General features: G+C 38.0%; 2 protein-coding genes across 4 annotated transcripts in view; both read left to right on the top strand.

Annotated features, from left to right (window-relative positions):
- STX16 (syntaxin 16) overlaps positions 1-24,052 on the top strand; it is a 385,173-nt gene that overhangs the window by 283,092 nt on the left and 78,029 nt on the right. The gene's annotated exons all lie outside the window — the stretch shown is intronic.
- GNAS (GNAS complex locus) overlaps positions 1-24,052 on the top strand; it is a 223,816-nt gene that overhangs the window by 147,127 nt on the left and 52,637 nt on the right. For all 3 annotated transcript variants that reach the window (XM_087959239.1, XM_026664916.2, XM_087959240.1), the window contains exon 5: positions 20,944-21,041. In XM_087959239.1, coding sequence (XP_087815365.1) covers positions 20,944-21,041 — 98 coding nt within the window. The remainder of the gene's footprint in view (positions 1-20,943; positions 21,042-24,052) is intronic.

Below are 24,052 nucleotides of genomic sequence, written 5' to 3'. Positions count from 1 at the left end.
TGTCTCACTGAATATACTTCCTGTTTCTAAAAAAAGCCTCCCGTTTAGCTGCTTAAATAAATATGACAGCACCTGCAAAACTGGATGTGTAGCCTCACCATTTGTGTTGAATCATCCAGATTGTTTGGCTAGTAACAGCAATCTCCAAAGTTAGAGACCAGGGCACCAGTTATATTTAAAGGCTTCAGATAAGTGTTCAGAAGGAGGAGAAGCTGCAGATGCCATTAACATCACAATTCCATTAACACTCCTCTCAGCATTGTTAGACCCATTCTGTTGTTTTTTTTAAAAAAAGAGAGAAAATGCATGCCAATCTTAATAATCCACAAACAGTACAATCTATTTTGCTGAATATGACTAGGAGTTTTTTGGTCGTAATAGGGATTAAATGGAGAAAGGGAATTTTTTTGAGTTTTTTGGTTTGGTTTTTATTTATACCCCACTTTTCTATTTGTATAAATACACAAGGCTTATAGGTCTGAATCTTGAATATGGTTTCACCGCTGAAATGAGGCAAAATTAAAATTGTACTTTCTCTCATGTTCTTTTAATCTTTTTATTTATTCTTGACTTCCTTTATTGTTGCCTCTAAACAAATCTTGCTTTCAGAATTGTTTTGCCTGAGTGCTGTTACTTTCATTTATTTATTTATTAAACATTTGCCCAACATAGTCTGGCAACTCTCAGCTGCTGACAAAAGTATATTATATAGTCAATGTTAAAATATCCACAGTACAATTAAAAACAGCAGTAACAAAACAAAACAAAAAAATAAAGGAATAAAAAAGCAAGAATAAAGAAATAAAGATATCCCAGTGCTTAAGTTAAAGAGCAATAGCACTTAGACTTATATACCGCTTTATAATGCTTTACAGAGTCAGCATATTGCCCCCAACAATCTGGGTCCTCATTTTACCCACCTCAGAAGGATGGAAGGCTGAATCAACCTTGAGCCGGTGAGACTTGAACTGCTGGCAGCTGGTAGTCAGCAGAAATAGCCTGCAGCACTGCACTCTAACCATTGGACCACCACGGCTCATAGAACTTTCTATAAAATAGAGTTCCCTAACCATTCTGGCTTTGTGGCCCGGTATGAGGTGGGAATGGTTCTGTGTGAGTGGCATGCTAGCGCATCTGCCCGTGAGTGGCATGCTAGCGCATATCTATTTGCAAAATATATGCGCACTCACTCGGCCACTGCTTTCACAAGTGGGGAGGCATACGAGCTCACCCACCATTTCCATGGCTCGGTTCCAAACAGCTTAAGGCCTGGTAGTGGGCCACGGCCCATGGGTTGGGGACCACTGCCGTAGAGTGACTACATGTTCAACATTTTCCTAAGGCCAGTAGGGAGATGGCAATCTTGATCTCCATTGGCATGAATTCCAAAGCATAAGCACTGCCAAATATGTGGTATTTTCCAATCTCAGTCCCCTTTACCTATTAGAAGTGTGAGGTTGTTAGCAACTTTTTCCTGGAAGTTCAAGTAAAAGTAAGAGTAAAGGTTCCCCTTGCCCATACATGCTAGTCATTTCTGGCTCTAGGGGGTAGTGCTCATCTCTGTTACAAAGACGAAGAGCCAGCGCTGTCCGAAGACGTCTCTGTGGCCATGTGGCCGGCATGACTAAATGCTGAAGGTGCACGGAACACTGTTACCTCCCCATCAAAGTGGTCCCTATTTTTCTACTTGCATTTTTACATGCTTTCGAACTGCTAGGTTGGCAGAAGCTGGGACAAGTAACAGGAGCTCACTCCATTACGCGGCACAAGGGATTGGAACTGCTGACCTTCCTGATCGACAAGCTCAGTGTCTTAACCACTGAACCACCGTGTCCCTGAAAGTGGGTTGGGCCAATTCTGTGTGGAACAAGCAGTCACGTAGGTATCACCTATCTGGGTGCTCAGATCTATTAACTTCTATCTCCCAATTGGACAAAATAATGTTAGATCCTCACTCCCCAGTCCCTTTTCACCCTCCACTGGTGAAGTATAGCACTCTCGCACCCACCAACCAGAAACCTATCAATAATTCAGGTGGAAATCCCAATCTCACAGTCCAGTTTGAATAAATCCAATTGTGCTTTACTCTAAGCCAAGGGTCTCCAAACTTGGCAACTTTATGGACTTCAACTCCCAGAATTTCCCAAATATGTAAAATTTCAGGATGTTTTTAACTACAACATTCCATGAGATTCTGTCGTTATAAGGTGAAGTAGTAGTTTGATGTGAGGCCACCTGTTTCACTGCTAAGGTGAACTTTGAATTATGATTTCCGATTCACACCTCATAACCTTAATTGCTTCTCAGTAAATTTACCAGTAAATCTAGTGTCATTTAATGTTCCTTTCCTGGAACAGAAACTGAGTCTAGAAATAAGTAGTTTACAATACTAATTAAAGTTCCAACTTCCAGTGTTGAAAGTTGAACTGTGTGCGTAATTATGGGAGTCCCATGGCTTGTCACACACTCTGAAAATCCTGTTAATTATATGAAAGGGAAGAATCAATTGCTCTTCTTTGCACAACAGTATTCAATTTTAATAAATTTGTGATTGAGAAAGAAAAACCTTACCTAAACGATAGTTGTGGATAGTAAAGATTTTTGTAGATACTACTACATTTTCTCAGCCAAAAAAAAGATGGTAGTAGTCTGATTTAAAAAACTAACACTTTGTATTCCATTTTATTACTATTCATCCTCTGCATTTGTCTTGCTAAGAGCTTCACAGTCAGACGTCACAGAAATTTAAGTTCCAAGTTGTATATGATATATATGTAGTCCTCAACTTAGGACAACAGTCAGAACCAAAATTTCCATTACTAAATAAGGCAGTTGTTAAATGAGTTGCGCCTGATTTTATGGGGGGCGGGTTTGCTATGATTGTTCAGCAAATCACTGTGGTTAAATGAAATCTGCAGTTGTTAAGCAATTCCTGCTTCTCCCATTAACTTTGCTTGCCCGAAGTTATATAATGGCCATCACATGACCCCAGGATGCTACAGCTGACATAAATTGAATTCTTCATTGTCATTGTACATATATACACAGTATACATACAGCAAAATTCACATAAACACCCAGAGACCAGACTCAACATGCACACACCTGACAATCCCCAAACACCTCCCCATCCACATAACAGACCAAGTAATAATGTCCAACAGTTCACTGAGGGTGGTCCTTAAGTTCATTGTTAAATGCAATTATTGCTCTGGGATAAAAACTATTCATAAAATGTGTGGTCCGAGTTTTAATTGTTCTGTATCTTCTGCCAGAAGGCAGCAGTTCACAAAGATTGTAAGCAGGATGGGAAAAGTCTCTGAGAATGTTGTGCAACTTCCTCAAACAGTGAGATACGAAGATATCATCCAGGGCTGGTAGCTGGAGCCCAATGTTATTCTGGACAGTTTTAATGTTTCTCTCTAGAGCTTTTTTGTCCGCTACGGAGCTGCTCCCATACCATATAAAAATGCAGTATGTCAGGACACTCTCAATGCTGTTGCAGTAGTAGGACAGAAGTAGATACTGAGATAGATTTATCTTCCTGAGCATTCTCAGGAAGTACAGCCTCTCCTGTGCCTTCTTTACAAGTATGTCAACATTCATAGTCCATGAGAGGTCCTCTGAGATATAAGTGTCCAGAAATTTAAAACTACCAACCCTCTCCACCTCCTCACCATTTATGTATAATGGTAAATGTACATTTGTCTTTGTACTGGTTGCCAAGCACTCAAATTTTGTTCATGTGATAGTGGGGATGTTATGATGTAGGTGCAAGGGCTGGTCATAAATCACTTTTTTCAGTGCTATAGTAACTTTGAATGGTCACTAAACAAATGAATGTAAGTCAAAGATCACCTGTATATTGCAATTTGATTGGTTGAAATTCAGATAAACAGATGTTGAATGGATGGGTTAACCTATCTTATTTTTTGCATAGCCTCATGCTTCATAGGGTCCCTTAACTTCCAGAACAACTTGAGGAGAGGAACACTAGTAGAAAGCAGACTATTCCTTGCTATAAAGTCCGTTAAAACAGAGTTGCACCCCATGTCCAGTTGTAGTCCAGTTCTCCTTTTTAAAGCACTGAGAGGAATAGAAATGGTTAGATTGTCAAGCTGCATTCACCTATTTTATTGATCACATTGATACTGCTATTCATTTGGGGGCATTGCACCCTCATGTCAAAAATCATTTGAAAGAGCGTAATAATCTAGTAATAAAATGGCTACTTGTAGAAAACAATTGGAACTATGTAATGAAAGAAAGGAGGTTTCTAGTTGTATTTATGTTACGATGGGACACTAGTCAACTGAGGGCACATGAAAGTACACACCAATATATTTAGCTTCATTTTCATTCTCAAAAAAACCAAATCTACGATGAGCTTCAGAAATTTCAAACCTTTTAAATAGAAGTGAATTTAGAACTGGAATCCTAGGCTGCATTAACAGAGGGATAGAATCATGATCGTGAGAAGTGATATTACTGCTGTCTAATGCCTTGGTAAGACCACACTTGGAATATTGCATCCAATTTTGATCACCATAATATATATATATATATATATATATATATATATATATATATATATATATATATATATATATATATATATATATATATATATATATATATATATATATATATATATATATATATATATTTGAAAACAATTTTATTAGTTTTTAAAAACAAACAAAACATAAAAACATCCGCTTTCTTTCATAAATATATACAAACAGTGTGTCGGTTGGTTTATCAGTTTTTGTGCATTCACCGCAAAATATGTTGAGACCCTGGAAAGAGTGCAGAGAAGAGCATCAAAGATAATGGGGGGCTCTTGAAGGTTATAACATGAAGAACGGTTGCAGGAATTAAGTATGTCTAGTCTAGAGAAAAGAAGGACTACAAGTGACATGATAGCAATGTTCCAATATTGGAGGGGCTGCCACAAAGAAGGGGGGGGGAAGGAACCTATTTTCCAAAGCACATGAAAGCAGGACAAGAAGCAATGGATGGAAACTGAACAAAGAGAGAAGCAACCTAGAACTCAGGAGAAATTTCCTGACAGAACAATCGACCAGTGTGGAAGAGTTTTCTTCCAAAAGTTATGGGTGCTCCAACACTGGAGGTTTTTAAGAAGAGGCTATCTATACCCATGATGGTGAACCTATGACATGTATGCCACAGGTGGCACACAGAGCCATTTGTGCCAGCATGCGAGCTGTAGGAAAACTTACCTCACTGCTCATGCGCGCGCCTCACAGCTGATTTTTTTGGCTGGTTTGAGGCCTGTTTCGGCCACCTAGAGGCTTGAAAAAAGGCTCTGCGGGCTTTGCAGGATGAATAATAGCCCCGTTTCATCACTTCCTGTAATGTCAGAAGGGACAAAACAGGCCTATTATTCGGCCTGCAAAGCTTGCAGAGGCTTTTTTCAAGCCTCTGGGAGGCCGAAAAGGCCTCAAACCAGCCGAAAATCAGCTGTGAGGCGCAGTGCAGGTAAGGAGGCAGCAGGGGCGGGGGGGGGGGGGATTGCACGCATTGCCTTCTGGGTGCTGGCACGTGAGCACACACTTGTCTGGAATGGTATGGGGTCTCCTGCTTAAGCAGCGGGTTGAACTAGAAGACTTTCAAAGTCCCTTCCAATTCTGTTAAATCTGGATAACTAAATCATTACTTATAGTCCTCATAAATTAGAAATCGGGCTATGAGATTCTTCTTTTCATTCTATGCTCATTGAACAAGTGAGAGTCGAAATCTCATCAAGAAATAGAGAGCACATGAGACCCTGCCCTCTCTTATCTATCGCCTTGCTTCTCTTCTATGTTCTCCCGCACCCCATTCCTGCCTCCTAAATTGCATATGGACTTTGTCCTCTTGATACAAACTGTTCTGTGAGCAATGCATGCTTAGAATAGTTCTCAAGAAACAAATGCAAGTAGGCGAGTTTGGAGAAACCTTCAGGATTTCTAAAAATTTGAAAGTGGCATGAGCTGAACCTTTTTTCTATTTCTGTTTCACTCATCGCATTAATAGAATTTATTGCAACCACAGACTGCTTTTTGTTCTTAACTTCATCCTGTGAGTTGGTTCCAAGCTTCTCTCTTTTTTCTCACCTCCCATTTAAGATTTAAGGTCATTTAAATACACAATATCTAATGAAAAAACTATTTATCTAGATTTAGAGCAGGAGTGTACCTGTTTTTCTCATATGGCTTGAGTGCAATCTGCATCTCCAGAATCTATTTTCTTTTTCTCTTAATGTTATTTAAGGGGAAGGTACAATAATTTTTATTTAAGAAGCTACAATAGTGTTAAATAAATTCATTTCTCTACCTTATGGATTTACTGCAGGGTTTCATCTGTCAGGGCTTTCTGTAATTCTTGACAATTCTGGCTATACTTAGAATGCTTTGGTTGACTCAAGACAACTTCAAGTGTGCTTTATGCGCACTTCTTTTGGAGACCACTTGGAAACTACAGCTGGCCCAAAATGTAGCAACCCATTTGATGGTGGGTAGGGGCTCCTGCAAGCATATAACTCCTAGGTTGCAGACTCTATGGTGGCTTCCAGTAGGTTACCAGGTGAATTCAGAACATTGGTTTCCACCTAGAAAGCCTGTGTGGTTTGCTCCTAAGCATCTTCAGGATGAGCTGTTCCACATGGCAGCAGCCACCACCTCCCCCCAGCTCTGCTGCATTTGCATTGTGCCCCCTCCACCACTCACACAGGTCCTCCCACCCAGTTGCAGCGACCCCAAGTCTCGCTTCCTGCCGGCTGCTTATGAACCACCTGAAACTTTTGACTTTCTGCTGGCTTCCCCACTGACCTCAGTTGTTGGGAGCCGGCAAGAAGTCTTGAGGAGGTACTCGCTTAACAATCCATGATCCTCGCTTAACTACAGGTAGTGCTCGATGTGCAACAGTTCATTTAGTGGCAACTGTTCCATACTTACGACTGTTGCTGTGTCCCAAGGTCATATGATCACCTTTTGCAACCTTCTGACAAGCGAAGTCAATGAGGAAGCCAGATTCACTTAACAACCAGGTTACCAATTTATCAACTGCAGTGATTCACTTAACAACTGTGGCAAAAAAGGTTGTAAAATGAGGTGAAACTCACTTAACAAATGTCTCGCTTAACAACAAAAATTTGGGGCTCAATTGTAGCCATAAGTCAAGGACTACCTCTACTATATAGCAGTGGGGATTTCAGAGATTGTTGTTGCTAAGATGTGGTCATTTGATATCACACTTTATGACCACATTACTTAGTAACATAAATTCCAGTGCCAATTTCCATTGTAGCTTGAGGATTACTTGTACTGCTTGCACCAACACGTTCTGAACATAGTATTTATTAGAAAGTGTATAGTATAAAATAGTAGCCACTGAAGTTATGTTGAACATGTACTGTGCCAATAAATGAAAAACACGGTTTGAATCCTGACACTCAAGAGTCTTTATAAGAATATTTCTAGACCGATTCTGAAAAATGGTAACAGGTCCTTTGGCTTGTCACAAGTGCTTTGTTTTCTGACTATGTACCAGGGTACAGTTAAAATTTATATTTGTTCCGAGGAATGTTTATTTCCTTTATGATAACATCAGGCCTGCAAGTTTTCAGTCGTAATTAATATGTGGTACCATAGTTACATGCAGCAATACTGAAATATGAGTATAGAAGGGTCATTTCCTTGTACCACATTTCAGATAGATGAATCCCCTCCTCTTCTTACACAGGTCCAAATCACACAAAAAAAGATTGAGAGAAAGAGAGATGAAGATGATGACCTGCATCCAACAGAGGTTGGTGACTTCGGAGTCTCCACCATCATAGACGCGAATTCTCTAGTGCAGGGGTCTCCAACCATGGCAACTTTTAAGTCTGGCAGACTTCAACTTCAATTCTGGGAGTTGAAGTCTACCAGGCTTAAAGTTGCCAAGGTTGGAGACCCCTTCTCTAGTGTTGGCCTGTCCAACCTGCTACCCACTGGGCTGGAAGTGACCAGCTAGTAATGTGGCTCCCACAAGATGATAAAAAAATGTTTTTTAAAAATGGAGTTGGTTATTTATATACATTAGCTATATTTTATATGAGGCCCAATACAATTCCTCTTCACTCATTTTGTCTTGTGTGAATTGAAGTTCCTCTTTCATCCCTTTATAGTTCCACTAGACAGAAATTTTGGGCTAGAAATTAAGCTTGCAGGGATTGTGTTTATCCATTGCATTAAACCATAATGTGGTTCATTTGGTTTTACCTTAGGGCAGTCTACACACCCAGCCCAAAGGTGGCTTGTTCAACAAACCATAAAAATCATAAACAAACGTAAACAAAAATTGTGTCTTAGAGCAGGGGTGCCTAGCTGTAAGTGCAACCAGTACTCAAAACCTCCAAATCCTCTCCAGAAGTTTCATTAAGGCAATGTTGAAAATGTGACAAAACTGAGAGCACTACCAGCAGCAGAATAATTGTACTATTTGTATTGAATTGAATTATTGTTTGGTTTTAAATTAAATCGAGCCCATTTTGTTCTAATGCACTCACACTTTTGTATTTCCCTCATTCTGAATTTCACTCTGCAGTAGACACACGGAAACTAAGCATGCCCCTTTGCCTTAAAAAAACATTGCAAATTCTATCTTAAAAAAAATACAGAGTTTGGCTAACACATTCTCACTGTAGGAAAATTACAACATTTGGAAAAGCCCAGAAAGTGTAGATAATTAATTATATTCCTTCAAGTTAAAAAAAAAATACAATCAAGAGTTCCAAACAGGAACGAATAAAGCAATGGTTCCAACTAGCCATGCTAGGAAAAACTGCTTTACAATTATTTATTATTTATTTGTTAGTGATACTTCTGTGCCATTCCACTCCAAACATTATTCAGCTGGTAGGAAGTAATAAAAGGTTTTTGTGGAGAAAACAAAATATAGAAGGACAGAATGTGGTTTTCCAGCTTTCAGCTGGGCAACCAACAGTAAAAATGTTGGTCATTGGTGTTCTCTGAGTTTAGTTGTTTTCTTGCAGACATCTCATTACCCAACTATGTAACATCATCAATGCACTGATCATCATTGACACCAATAATGTTATCTAGTTGGGTAATGAAATATCTGCAAGAAAACAACCAAGCTCAGAGAGCACCGAGAACCCTGCAGTTCAACTCTGAGCTACAAATATTATCCTCTGTTGATATTAAAAGCATCTTTCCAAGATCTTGCTGTGTTGTGGCTGTGACCTCAGCAGGTATATCTTGTGCTCTGAGTGAAATACATTTGAATTGCTGACCTCAGTAGAGAGTAAATGTAACATAGCTATATTTATAAGAAGGTTTGCAGCTGAGGTTTAGGAGTCACATTTGGCTTTAGGAAAAAACGAAGAGGCGTATGTGAGAGAGACAGAGACCTTTTCAAAATATAGCCTAATTCTGACCTTTATTTCTAAGGTTTACTAGGCAATGACCTATTTAAAATTACTATTGCAAAAAGCAGTTTCATGGGGCACTGAACTTTGTCCTAACGAAATTGGATCTCTTGTTTAACAGCAGTGTTGTGCAACTTCTGTGCACACACCTTTCAGTATGGGGTGTGTGTGTGTGTGTGCGCATGCGCACAAGCTTAAAAAAAGCACCATTGCTGTCTTAAACTGCCACTGGTAAACAACAAGCGCTCTGTTTTTATTTTACAGCATTGCCTATGTCTATTCTCAGTGCCTCTTTTCTGGAGTCCGTATATAGCATAATAAATGCAGAGTCATTGCTTTGTATCAGGAGACCTTTGTACAGAGAAATGCTGTTGGAAACACACTGCATTTTTCCTAGCACTGAAACAGCATTATTTTGTAATTGAGAGCTCCTGCAGGTGTTGTCCACAATATGTCCAGCAGCTCCTACTGCAGTACACCCACAACATTAGCTGGCCTCGCTGCCAGAACATATCAGGGCTTATTGCACACTGTTATTCTAGAAGAGAAAAATTAATTTACTGATTCCCAGAACCCCAACCCCAAATTCCCTCCTTCATCTCCGAAAGATTATTCTTGCTCAGCATCAGTAGCCACTAGGTGAATGGCTGTTTTATGGCTAAGTCCGAATGACTCCATCATGCCTGTGGCTTGACATGCACAGGTTGTCTTTATTCTTTGTGGCTTTTGGAAAATCTAAAAGATCCTGCGGTGTGACTGCAGTTTCAACAGAAGCAGGACTATTTTCCTCCCTGCATTTTTGTAACCACCTCCGTTGTCTTCATGCTGGTATTAATATGAACCCATTCCAAAATGGACATTATCTTTCAGCTTTCTTTCTTTCTTTGGTTTCTTTTTTCCCCCCAGGAGTTTCTCAGTTGATTTATTTTGACCTATTTCCTGCTTGCAATTATTACACAAATGACTTGCTGAATTTAAGGTTTTTTTCCTTGGTTTTCATTTAGCATTATTTTAACTTAATATTTAACAACATTTAATTTAACACTGCATAGAGCCTCTCTCTGAGGAAAATGGTTGGTTAAGAAATGGTAAATACAAACAAACAAACAAACAAATAACTTCTACTCCGATACTCGCTAGAAAGTAGAGAGTATCTGTTCTCACCAGCAGAAAACATAAATCAATATGAAAGGTGGAAAGTTCTCCAAGTAGAGTATTCATATCTGCAGCAATGTGCTTAGAGTTGTGTGAAATTTAAATGCTGAGGATACTGAGACATTGTTTTGTGATAGGATGCTTTTTGGTAAGTATCAATTGAGAATGGTGTTAGCTCCATTCTGTTTGTTCTGCCTAGTCAACATTCTGTATGGTTTGAATCAGAAGCTAGACTGGATGGTAGATTATATCTACTTCCATCAATGTGTTGATTTGAACACCGGGAAGACTATAAAGACTACAGATACTGCAAAGTAATTCCAATTTCCGAACTGTTGAGCCATGGAAACCTCACTGGAATGCGAAGTAAACATCTCCCCAAATTTGATTTTAACTTTAATATTAATCTTCCTAAGCCTGAGAACCCTAAGTAAGAGTATGTACAATGAACCTTGACTATGGTTAATCAGAAAAATCCTTAAGCTGTCCAGCTACTTTCTATAATAAGTGTTCACCATTTCTTCCTTATTTATTGAATGATTATGTTGAGTTGTTTTGATCAATGTGAGGTTTAGAACTATAACCTAATAAAGTAAGATCTGCTGTTACAGTTCAGTTTTCCTTTGCTTAGCTAAAAGTCTGTAGAGATTCTCAGTCATCCAGGTCATGATTGTCTTTTTCAGGAAGCAACTGGACTTTCTTGTTTCTTCTTTTGAAGACGTTTCGCTTCTCATCCAAGAAGCTTCTTGGATGAGAAGTAGAACATCTTCAAAGAAAAAAACAGAAAAAGCACTTTTGGGTAGTACCAGAATAATTAATTTTAAATGTTTTAAGTCATTTTGATACCATCTATACAAGAAAGGACAAGTGTTGTCCAATGGATCAATAATTCTAACCTGGCGAAGGATTGGGTTGTCATTTAAAACACCTTTTTTCTTTTCCCCAAGCCAAATAATTTAAAATATGCCTACCGGTATATATGAATAAGATTTTCTCAGTTGCAATCCTGTATAGAATTATTTGCCGGAATAATAGAAGTATACTGGGGTAATGCCCTTAAAAGTTATTTAGAGTCAAGTTTGAAATGTGGCAAGCATCACAGATTCCCAGAAAATGTTATCTTTGGTTTACTATAAACCTACACCTGCTAGGCTAGAAAGATTATTGAATCAAGGAAATTTGAAGTCTATTACATTTTCAATGTACAAGAAAAATGTTCAGGGCATGTTCTAAAAGTAGATGAAATAACAACATTGCTGAAATGAAGCTGTTCTAAGTTATGGTTTAAATACTAAACCAAAGTAAATATTAAGGACCTTGGGGTTTTCACTCTCTTCTTCATTTATTCAGTACCCGAAACTAGGTTGCTTAAATTGGGACTCTAGTCATGAGATGTAAGTTGTTTTAGTGTGCATTTCCAGGACAAAGTCATAATCATTTTGCTCAATCCAATGAGTTTAAGAATGGATATCAATCTGTCTGTGTGGTCAGATAGGAGTGGAAAACGATTTGATGGCACTTAATAATATATAAGGCAGCAATTAACAGGAAAATGGTTCTTCCTTTTCTGGCACTCATTTTCGCAAGTGTCCTGAAATCGGGGTGAGCTGGATCTTTAAGGCTGCTTTTGTGTGCCTTGAGCAACACAGGGTTTTGTAAGAGAGTTGTTCTTGAACAGCATTGCAGAGAAATATTAGATTAAAAAAGTCACTGTGGTGTATATAGACAACCCCAAGCAGACATTACTATCTCTGCTCAGAAAGTATCAATTTTAAGGCTTTTTCTTCCAAAATACACACCTTTTGAAACCTGTAGTAGTTAAGTGTTTTCTACATTGTGCTTTGTGTCACAGATCTTAGGAATATTTCTTTTTAATATGACAAGTGCTTTGATAAGGAAATGCAGATGTTTTACCTAATTCTGTACAAGATCTGTCATTTAATCCCCAAGGTGGAATGTGTTGCTTCCTTAAACCTGAAAATTCTATTTGAGGTAGGTTTTTTCTATACTGAATTCATCATTTTACCAAATTCATGAGAAGACTCATATTTATTTCTGTTACTGAGAATGACTGCTTGATCATCTAAATGGGGAGTTAAAAAATGGAAACAAGGTAAATAAGCACATTTATTTATTTATATTCATACCAGAACAACTAGTCACAAGAACAACAGTTTTTCCCCGAACGCCATCACTCTGCTAAACAAATAATTCCCTCAACACTATCCAACTATTTACTAAGTCTGCATTAGTATCACTATTAATCTTCTTATCACTCTTATCACCCATCCCCTCACACTTGTGACTGTATGACTGTAATTTTGTTGTTTGTACCCTTATGATTTATATTGATTGTCTCCTATTAGGATTTGATTGCCTATTTGTACCCTATGACTATATTAAGTATTGTACCTTATGATTCTTGATGAATGTATCTTTTCTTTTTATGTACATTGAGAGCATGTGCACCAAGACAAATTCCTTGTGTGTCTAATCACACTTGACCAATAAAGCATTCATTCATTCATTCATTCTTTAGGCCCCTTAAAGATACAGGTTATCCTCGACTTCCAACTATTCATTCAGTGACTGTTTGAAATTACAACAGCACTGAAAAAAGCGACTTATGATCGTTTTTCACATTTACGACCATTGTAGGTCAACATTTGGACAATTGGCAACTGGCATGTATTTATGATGGCTGTAGTATCCTGGAATCATGTGATTTCCTTTTGCGACCTTCTGACAAGCAAAGTCAATGGGAAGCCAGATTCACTTAACAACTGTATTACTAACTTAAACAACTGCGGTGATTCACTTATCAACGGTGGGAAGAAAGGTCATAAAATGGGGCAAAACTCCCTTAACTGTCTTGCTTAGCAACAGAAATGTTGAGCTCAATTATGGTCATAAGTCAAGGATTACCTGTACTTTTACCCGTTTTAAATTCAGCTTGTTGAAATATGCAGAATTGTTTCACATGGTCAATCACTATTTAAATTGCTGGTGGTTTAGAACCTGGAAAAAGGTGGTCTGCTTTAATTTATAGCTCCCAGAACATGGTTTTTCTTGCCCCCTGAAATCTATTTAACCTTCTCATTTTTTCCCCCTTTTGGTCACTGGCTGAAAATTTAGCTATATCCTGAGTTTTGTCTAATTTTGCCATTTTTGTTTTGTTTTATTTTTTTGACTTCTAATTGATTTCCCATGGTTTATTAGAACAGCTTGTTCTTCATCATGGTCTCAGATTCACATTCAAGGACTGGGCCAATGTACTGTATTAGGTTCATTTAGATTTTCTAGAGCATGGTTTCCCAACTTTGTGGATGTCAAACCCCAGAATTCCATGGCTAGCAGAGCCATTGATAAGAATTCTGGGGATTGATGTTTGCGTACCTAGAAGCTGCCACATTTGGAAACACTGTTCTGGAGTTTATAGGAGTGTTTGAGAAGTCCGGTGGCCTTGAGGAAAGCTCCCACCAAGCCCCTTCAGTTTGTTTTTGATTTGCCAAATCATCAGCACTTTCATCCTGGAGCGGATTATCCTTTTGCCTTAATGAAATGCTTGGTTTTCCCCTTATTCATTTTCATCTACTCTTCTTAACAATTCGTGTTCAAAACTCCTTAGAGGGTTGTCTGAAGAACAGACCTGCACCCTCCTGTCTTTGGCATTATAGCCCCAAACGGGTCTATCTCACAAATGCCATGTTGCAAAAATAATTTTCTCCCCTCAGAGGAGCATAAACCATGTTTTTCTTTCCTAGACGTTTGTAGGTACTGTCAAGTATAAGCTGCTGTTAATTTTCATACCACCCCACAGTATATTTTTCCAGAGATAAAAGTAGAACTTGTGGCTGCATAGCTGTCATAAATATCTATGAAGTGTTTCTTGAAGAGGTGATACCTCCAGACGAGGCATGTTGCAACAATTCGATAGAGACTCTGTTTCTAGGCCTCTTAGTTGCTGTTGCTGCTTTCCTCATAACCCCAAGCAATTTTGCCTTTTTTTCAGCATACAAGAGGAACAAGGAAGTTCCTACAACTTCCTTATTATTTTGCTGAAAAGTCTGGAAGGCTATAAGAACTGTGAACAACTGGCAGTATCAGAAATGTTGCGTCTTTGCTATCATTCATTGGTGCTTTAAATACAGAATTTTGAGGGTTTTCCAGTGATTTCCCTTTTCACGTGGTTATTTATTCATTTGATTTATATGGTTTCTGAACTCACAGCGAGACTCTTGGTGGGTGACATCTCATTAAAGAGCAAAAGTCAAAAAAAAATTCCTGTTGGGAATGTTGGGCTTGATAGATAATTTAAAATTAAAAAACAACTCTATCTATGAACAATAATACAGTATAAAATTATTTTTAAAACATACCCCATTTCCCAATAGAAAAGTTCTTTGTGGAATGCATTTGAATTAAACACTTTCTCCACATTTATATATGTGCTATTGAAAATTACTTATTGTACAGGTAGTCCTCAACTTAACAACTATTCACTTAGTGACCATTCAAAGTTACAATGGCACTGAAAAAAGTGACTTATGACCATTTTTCACACTTAACGACCATTGTAGCCTCCCCACGGTCATGTGGTTGCAGTGTCCTGGGGTCATGTGATCACATTTTGCGATCTTCTGACGAGCAAAATCAATGGGGAAGCCAGATTCACTTAACAACCATGTTGCTAACTTATACTGCGGCAAGAAAAGTTGTAAAATAGAACAAAACTTACTAAACTGTCTTGCTTAGTCATGGAAATTTTGGGTGCAATAGTAGTTGTAAGTCAAGGATTACTTGTACTTTGCAATAAACGTGATTAAAAATATGTTATTGAAACGTGATGTCGACCTGACCAAAAATCCCCAAATAGTAAGGTTTTTTTGTTTTGTTTTGCAGCAGTTTGAGGTCTACCATCATTTTTGTGGTTGTTTAATTTTAATTGCCACTGAATGTGTCAAGATGAATGCTAAATAATCTATAATTCTCATTCTCTGTATATTCCACTATTATCTCTTTTCCAACAAAAAAAGGAAATTTGAAATCTGATACTGATTAGTAATGTATTACTCTTTAACTCTCCTCATTTTGCTGTGCCATTTTCGTACAGGTGTACAATATTTTCTGATTTGCTGTGGGATAGGGACTGAAGTTTTTAGGTGAGAATCTAAACAAGGAAAAAAGGTGTGTATCTGGGTGAGGAACCTCATGTAATATATCTCATTATAGTTCTGCAGCATACAGGAAACCCTCAACTTAACTATCACAATTGCAACCATAACTTCTAAGCAAGGAGGTTGTTAAGTAAGTCACCCCCATTTTTATTACCTTTTCTGCCATGCTTGTTAAGCAGATCACTGCAGTTGTTAGGTGAATTATGTGGTTGTTAAGCAAATTTGGCTTCCCCCATTGACTTTGCTAGTCAGTCGTAGATGGTGATCATGTGACCCAGGGATGGTGCCAACTTTGTAAATACATACATGTCGATTGCCAAGTGCCCAAAATTTGATCGCATGACATTGGGATGCCATGATGCCCATAAATGTGAACTAGTTTGGTAAGTCACTTTTTCAGTGCCACTGTAATAGTCGCTAAAGGAATGGTTGAAAGTCAAGGACTAATCTGTATTCACACACCATACATTTTGTACAAATTGATTATTTTTTTCTTGTTTGTTTGGGGTGGATTTCCTCTTTTGTGACAATATACAAGCAATCATTTCATGCTACTAGGCCATTTGTTTAAATTGTACTTTCGTGGATTAAAAGCTAATTCTTACCAAGAAAATTAGATAACCTTATCTAATTTGTCACTTAAGGTTAAACCATAATATATTTCAGGATAAGTAATGTCCAAACTATGTTTAAATTGATTTACATTGGATTTGAATTTGGAGTGAAAAACTGCAGAATGGAGGGGCTAACTCATGTGGTTCATTTCTTAGGCACTTGTCTATAATCCAGTAAATGTTAGTATTGATTGTAGGCCCTTGTTTCGAAATCTCAATCAATAAGTTCAAAGAGTGGACTTAGTTTCTTTTTCCATCCCACGTGGAAAGTTAATAGCCACATTAAAAAGATAGCATAACAGTTGCTGGGTTATAGTTCAGATTAAAAACACCAAGCGAAATAGTATTCTCATTGATCAAGTATTTTGGCTATGGTTCTGATTTCTGCTTAGTCAGTTCAGTAATTGATTCCCAATAAAATGTGATCAAGAAAAAATTCCTCCTGTGACGCGTTCGAACAGTTTCATTTTTGTTTTGTTATTTTTCTTTAATTACTTGGAATAGAGTAACAAAGGGGAAAGCATTGCGTGAAACTACATTACACATCAATAGCACATCAAGCTCAAATGGATTAAATCCCCTGTTTGAATCTACTGCTACTTGCCCAGTCAAAGAAATAGACTAGATATATTTTTTCAGAAACAAATTGCTTCTGGATACTCCAAAGAGACACTGCTATCAGGACATTAATTATCCCAATATCTGATTGGAGATAAAAAGCTAAGCACAATCCATCCAGAAATTTCCTGAGTTTTGCTGCTGGTAATTGTCTCCTTCAGATGGTATTAATTAGTAGGGGGACTTGGTTAATAAATGGAAGAAACAACAAGATGACAATGAAATACTGGAATTCTGGATTTTAAGGGAAAGTGGATTTTAATTAATTTAAAGCAATCCTACATAAAATTCTTTGTCAAAAGACAAACAGGAAAAGGAGCTCAAAATAGGTGGGCATTTCTAAAATGTGCTAAAAATAATTCTATAATTCACAGAAAAAAGAAAAAGAAAAGCAGGAGAAGGCAATATGACCACACCAGAAATTTAGTGAATATCTGAAAACAGAAAGGATGGATATCAGAATTAGAATGAGGAAAGTTAATCAATTTAGGGATAATCTAGAATTGCACCGAATGAACTGAGGTTACCAAAGGGTGCAAAAGGTGAGAATACAAAGGCAACAATGCCCTCCTAAAGGTGCTTTTCCAAAAGGCAACTGGATTTTCTTGACTTTTTCTTTGAAAACGTTTCGCTTCTCATCCAAGAAGCTTCTTCAGTTCTAACTGACTGGTGTGGAGAATGTAAGGATTTATATTCATTGCAGTCATCTGTCATTAGCTCTCTTGAGAGAGCTATTATGAGAGCCAGCTTGGTGTAGTGGTTAAGGAACCGGGTTAGAAAGCAGGAGACCGTGGGTTCAAGTCCCACCTTAGCCATGAAAGCCAACTGGGCGACTTTGGGCCATTCACTCTCTTTCAGCCCAATCCACCTCACAAGGTTGTTGTTGGGAAAATAGGAGGAAGAAGATGTGTTGGATATATTCACCGCTGTGAGTTGTTTGTTTGTGGAATATAAACAAACAAACAAATATTCTGTGAAGCACATACTTTGCAGCAATATTAAACATTGTACCAGTGATGGTGAACCTTTTTGTTGTGGTGTGTCGAAAGTGTGCACATGTGCGATAGCGTGCGTGTGCTGGCACCCACAATGCAATGTGCTCCGCCCCTCCTGCACATGCATGCGCAACAACCCCCGCCCCCTTACCTGCACTGCGCCTACACGCACCTCCCAGCTGATTTTCGGATTGTTTGAGGCCTTTTTCACTCTCCCAGAGGCTAAAGGGAAGCCTCTGCAGCTTCAGGAGGCCGAAAAACGAGCCTTCCAGAAATACTGGAAGTGCCCATTTTCAGCCTCGGGAGGGCCTCTGGAGCATGGGGAAGGCCATTTTTGCCCTCCTGGGGGCTCAAGGGAAGCCCCAGCAGCCTTTGGAAGCTGAAAAACGGGCCCGTTTCGTCACGTCCGGTATTTCTGGAAGGTCCGTTTTTTGGCCACCCGAGGCTGCAGAGGCTTCCCTCGAGCCTTTGGGAGACCGAAAACGGCCTCAAGTGGGCCGCAAATCAGGCATGTGCATGCGCAGTGTAGGTAAGTTTGGCTGGGGCTCGCGTGCCGCACAAACGGCTCTGCGTGCCACCTGTGGCACGCGTGCCACCGGTTCACCATCACGGCACTATACTGATCCTTCAAGAGTCTTAGATGTAACAGCAGTCATTTCATGTAATACACTTAGGTTACTGTATTACATGAAATGATTGCTGTTACATTGTGGATGTCATCTCGGAGCCCCTTCAATAATTATTGAGAAATCCAGAAGGACAAGTGCACTGCCATAGAATTAGAGAAGGGCAAACATCTCTTATCTTCAAAAAGGTCCTGGCCAACTATACACTGATTGGCTTGGTGTCAGTACCAGGCAAAAACAGATTATAAAATAGTCAATTTGTAAGCATTTGGGAAAGAATGCATTGCTTGGCAGAGGCCAGCATGGGTTTATTAGAAAGAAGGCTTGCCAAATCATCCTGATTTGTTTTTCTGATAGAGTGACCAATTCAGTTAACTATGGAGTACAGTGGGCATTGTGTACTGCGATTTCAGAAAAGCTTTCAATGCTATCTCCCATGAGATCATAGTAGAAAGGATGATTAAAAAGTGGCCTGGGACAATGGACAAGATGAATATTCATTAGTGATAAATGGGAAGATAAATGCAATTGATTTTTAAAAGACATAATTATAAGGGGGGTATACTAGGCAGTAGTACATGCATAAAGAATCTGGGGTGTTTTGGTGAATCAACCGATCGTGTTAATGTAGCTTCACCAAAAGAAAATGATCCTAGACTTTATCAGCTCCAGGATCAAATGAAACAATTCTTCCCTGTTCTCCATTGATCAGACCAACCTAGAACATTGCACTTAGTTTTGGCCATTGCATTTTCAAAAATATATTATCAATATGGGGTAGAATCAGAGGAGAAGAACCAAGATAAGAACCTGGAGAAAATCTTAAGAAGGAATATTTGAAAGTATTTGGTGTGCTAAGTGTGCAGAAAGGAAAACAGTAAAGAAACATGACCTCTATCTTCATGTATCCAAAGAAAAGTCATGTCATAGAAGGAGCAGAATTGTTCAAAATTAGGATAGATCCCTCAAAATGACCCAGATTCAAAGTTCCAATGTCCATCTCCCCCTGTGGTCGTCACATTCTGGACATTCAGCAAACGGTCCCTCATTTACAGCTGTTTGCACATCCCATGTGACTGAAATGTTTTTCAAAGTCGGCAACTATAGATGAGTGGACTTCAGCTCCTGCTGGCTGGGGACTTCTGGGAGTTGAAGTTCACACATCTTAAAATTGCCAAGTTTGAAAAACACTGCACTCTAAGGCATCATGAGAATATAGGAAGTGCTGGTAATGAGGAATTGCCTGGTTTGGCACAGATAACATTTACTTTCTTGGATTCTTTGTTGTATGAATAACTGGTTGAAGGTGTAAGAAAGTTCACATAACTTTACTGTATTTTCTTATTGTAGTCTTTGCCAGAAATCTCTGGGCTTTGTTTAGGTGTGTGTGTGTGTATGTGTGTGTGTGTGTGTGTGTGTGTTTTGAACCTGAATTTCCAGTACTTCACTACAGTAATTCAAAATAGATTCCAAAACAAGTCAACACAAGTGAGCAGTGTTTAAGAAATGCTCTTTGGAACTTTCTTAACTAGTTTGATACTTTGCAACATACTTTAAAAAAGTATTTTTAAAAAAATATCTGTTAAACATACAATAGACTTAATAATTTGAAGAAGAAAAAACGTATTTGGTTCTGAGTTAACAGCAGCTTGCCTCTGTCCTCATGAGTGGGGTTATTATTTCCCCTGAGTGAGGAAAATAAGTTGATTAATCTATGAGTATGGGGAGAAAGACTAATGTAGTAGCTGCAGTGAACATTATTTAAGGTTCTAGTATTCATACTTTCAAAAAGGGGAAATGAACATATCTACATTTTTGAAATTCATTTGAAAATTTTCAAAATCCCAGTTCTTTCAAATCACAACTCATTAAACATAGAATGACAGAGAAACAGATAACACTTCTCTTCTATGTCCGGTTACTCTTAAATTTTACTTTGCGTTGTATCTTGTAAGAAGCTTATTTGAAGGCAAGCTTCTTACAAGATACAGGATACAATGCAAGTTGAACAAATACAACATAATTGCCATATGTGACTTAATTCTAATATTGAATTAGAATACATAAATTTTGCCTAAGTTAAAGGAGCTTTTTTTTAAAAAACAATCATAAATATTACTGTTTATCAAATATCAGCTAAATCACTTGGGGATACAGGATTTGGTTAATGCAGAAACCCATTTGAAAATGACTTGAAACTTTGCCATTTAGTGTTCTGTTTTATTGGTTGTTGCTCATTATATGAAAGTGTGTTGCATTTTATGTGTTCCTTTTCTGGTTGTTGATATAGATTTATTCTTTTTTTTTCTTTTCTGCTTTCAGGAATTCTATGAACACACAAAAACACTTTGGCAAGATGAAGGTGTGAAAGCGTGCTACGAAAGATCTAATGAATATCAGTTGATTGACTGTGCTCAGTAGTAAGTACAGCTTTTCTTACAATTAATTTTACTGATATATTAGGAGGAGAATCAGTGGAAAGATTCTGTTTTATTAGTGTTGATATAATGACTCAGGAACTCTGGAAGTCCATAAGTCATAAAGGGGGCATAGTTCCCCACCCCTGATGTAAATAGTTAAACTTGAGCCACATATCCATAATATAGTATGTTTTCTGGGTAACCTGATATTGTTGTAACTTTATCCTGCAGCATTTAATTTATACATTTTTGATATTTTGAAGGATAATATGCAGTGGGATCTTCACAGAAAATGAACAATTTCGAATGTATAATTGCAGTATTTGAGAAAGCATTCATTGTGTTGATATATGAGAAAAATCTACTTTATAGCACCGCTAAGGTGTGGACTAGTCTAGGAGAAAATCACAAACTAATGAGTCCTTTTAATTAACTTACATCCACCATTAACTCTACCACTAAAATAAGTTAAATATTATATGCAAATATGAATCAAGTTATTATGTATCTTAATACAAATTAGCATAGCCTTGGTTTGTTGGAACAAGCTCAGATGATGTGTGCTAATATTTCTACTTCTTTTCTTTTGTTTCTTCTAAGACACCCTTGAGAATTAATCCATAATACCATATCATTTTCAAACAGAGCCATCACATGTCTTGCTATATGTCATTTATAGCCTGATTATCTGTAAAACAATTCCCTGGATATCAACCTCACAGATACAGCTGGAAAACTGCAGTTTTGAGGAATCAAGTAGACTTTCTTTACCCTGTCAGAAGATGAGGTTCATTCTGATCAGACCTTTTTAAAAAAGACCTTTCTAAAACGGTTTTCAAAGACCAAGTAGCCTTTTTTTCTATGCTGTCAGAAGATGAGGTTCATTCCTGATCAGACCATTTTAAAAATATGCTTTTTTAAATGAATGAATGAACCTCATCTTCTGACAGGATAGAATAAGTCTAATTGGTCTCTCAAAACTAGTTTTCCAACCATATCTGTGAACGTTTATACACAGGAAAATGTTTTACAGCTAATCAGGCAGTATTTATTTGGTAAGATACATTTTTACAAAGGTATTTTACCAGACAAAACTCTTGTAGATTGGTCTACAAGATTAAAACCCTTAGAGGTTGGTAGAGATCAATTCTGGTCTAGTGGTGAAGAAGGTACCAGGCTAGAAACCAGAAAACTGGGAGTTATATAGTTTGCCCATGAAAGCCAGCTAGGTGACTTTGGGCCAGGCATTCTTTCTCAACCCAACCCACTTCACAGGATTGTAGAAAATCGGGAGAAGAAGTTTTGGCATGTTCAGTGCCTTCAGTTATTTATAAAAATAATAAAAGTGAGATGTTAAAAAATACATTTGAAGAATACAGCAACTACACAGTTCCTGTTGTAGTTTGCTCTCAGTTGCCATCTTCTGGCCAGCCAAGAGGTCAGAATTAGGTTGTGCTGATTTGTCATAACTCTTGTTGCAAAGGCTTTAGAAGAAGTAAATTACTTTATAGCTTAGGCCTCTTTATAAAATAAAAATAATAATAAACGGGCACAATGCCTCTCCACAATGTCCTAAAACATGTTTGTGTGAATTACTATTTTACTATTACTAAACTATTATTATTTCATTGGTCATTATTTTAGAAATGTCTTACCCAAGCTCTGCACCTCTTTAGGTGTGTAACTTAAAATACTATAATATTTTATATTTGTAACCATGATTGCAGTGTGGATGTATCAGAATGTATGACTAGCAATAAATCTATATTTGCTAGTTTGAAATGTTTCTGTTGCTTTGGCCAGTTAAATTATACATATTGATTACTAGTTAAACAGCCATGCTTCTCAGTTTTATGTTGCTGGTTTTATTTTCATTGTTGCAGTACTGTTTGTTTGTTATTGCCTGAAGTCCCTTATGAATTAGCAGATAGTTTTGGAAGCTTTAAAATAAGTAGATCAAGCCAAGAATGTGCTTGTGTAACCTTTGTACACTCCCATGGTATAATAATGCTTTCTTAAAATTGCTGAGAGCATCCTCTGTTGGCTCCATCTTCTTTGAAGCCCACAGATGACTTTGCTATGGGGTTGATGGGATGACTAAATCAAGAATTCTAGGAAAGGATCTCAGAATACATATCCATCCTACTTAATAGGATGCATGGTGTGACTTCCATCTTTATTCCAAAGTTCTTTGCTGGAATTCCTGATTGAAGTCAATTTTGTCGATGTTGATCTCACAGCAGATAAAAGATATGGTGATTAAGAGCCGTGGTGGCGCAGTGGTTAGAATGCAGTATTGCAGGCTAATTCTGCCAACTGCCAGCAGTTCGTCCTTACTGGCTCAAGGTTGACTCAGCCTTCCACCTTTCTGAGGACAGTAAAATGAGGATCCAGATTGATGGGGGCAACATGCTGACTCTGTAAACCAGAGGTCTCCAACCTTGGCAACTTTAAGACTAGTGGACTTCAACTCCCAGAATTCTCCAGCCAGCATAGCTGGCTGGAGAATTCTGGGAGTTGAAGTCCACAAGTCTTAAAGTTGCCAAGGTTGGAGACCTCTGCTGTAAACCACTTAAAGAGGGCTGTAAAGCACCATGAAGCAGTATATAGGTCTAAGGGCTATTACCATTGCTAAACAGTTTCCTTTTCTCTATGAGCAAAATACAGTGGGTTATATCATTCAATGTAATGTATGATGTACTTGTTAAACCTGTTAAAGAACAAAATAAGAATTTCATCAGCAAGAAATCATTGGGCATAAAGAAATAATTACTTTAATATCCATCCATACTATCTTCTTTTAGCTCCTTTGATGAATTCTCCATTCATATATGGGACTTTTTAAGGCAGAGGCTGCAGTCTTCCATTGCACCTTAGATTTATACTTGTTTTCATTAGATTTTTTTTCTCTCTCAATCTAGTCTAGTCTGTTAGAATAGGAAACCTGTCACTTTTCAAGTACTGCTGAACCTTTTCTGCTTCTGGGAAATTTAGTTCATCGCCACCCCCTT

The sequence above is a fragment of the Notechis scutatus genome, chromosome 3 (assembly GCF_049901735.1).
Source record: "Notechis scutatus isolate UNSWTSFEM ecotype Mainland chromosome 3, rNotScu1.2, whole genome shotgun sequence".
Lineage (NCBI taxonomy): Eukaryota > Metazoa > Chordata > Lepidosauria > Squamata > Elapidae > Notechis > Notechis scutatus.
This window is presented reverse-complemented; position numbering and strand designations above follow the sequence as displayed.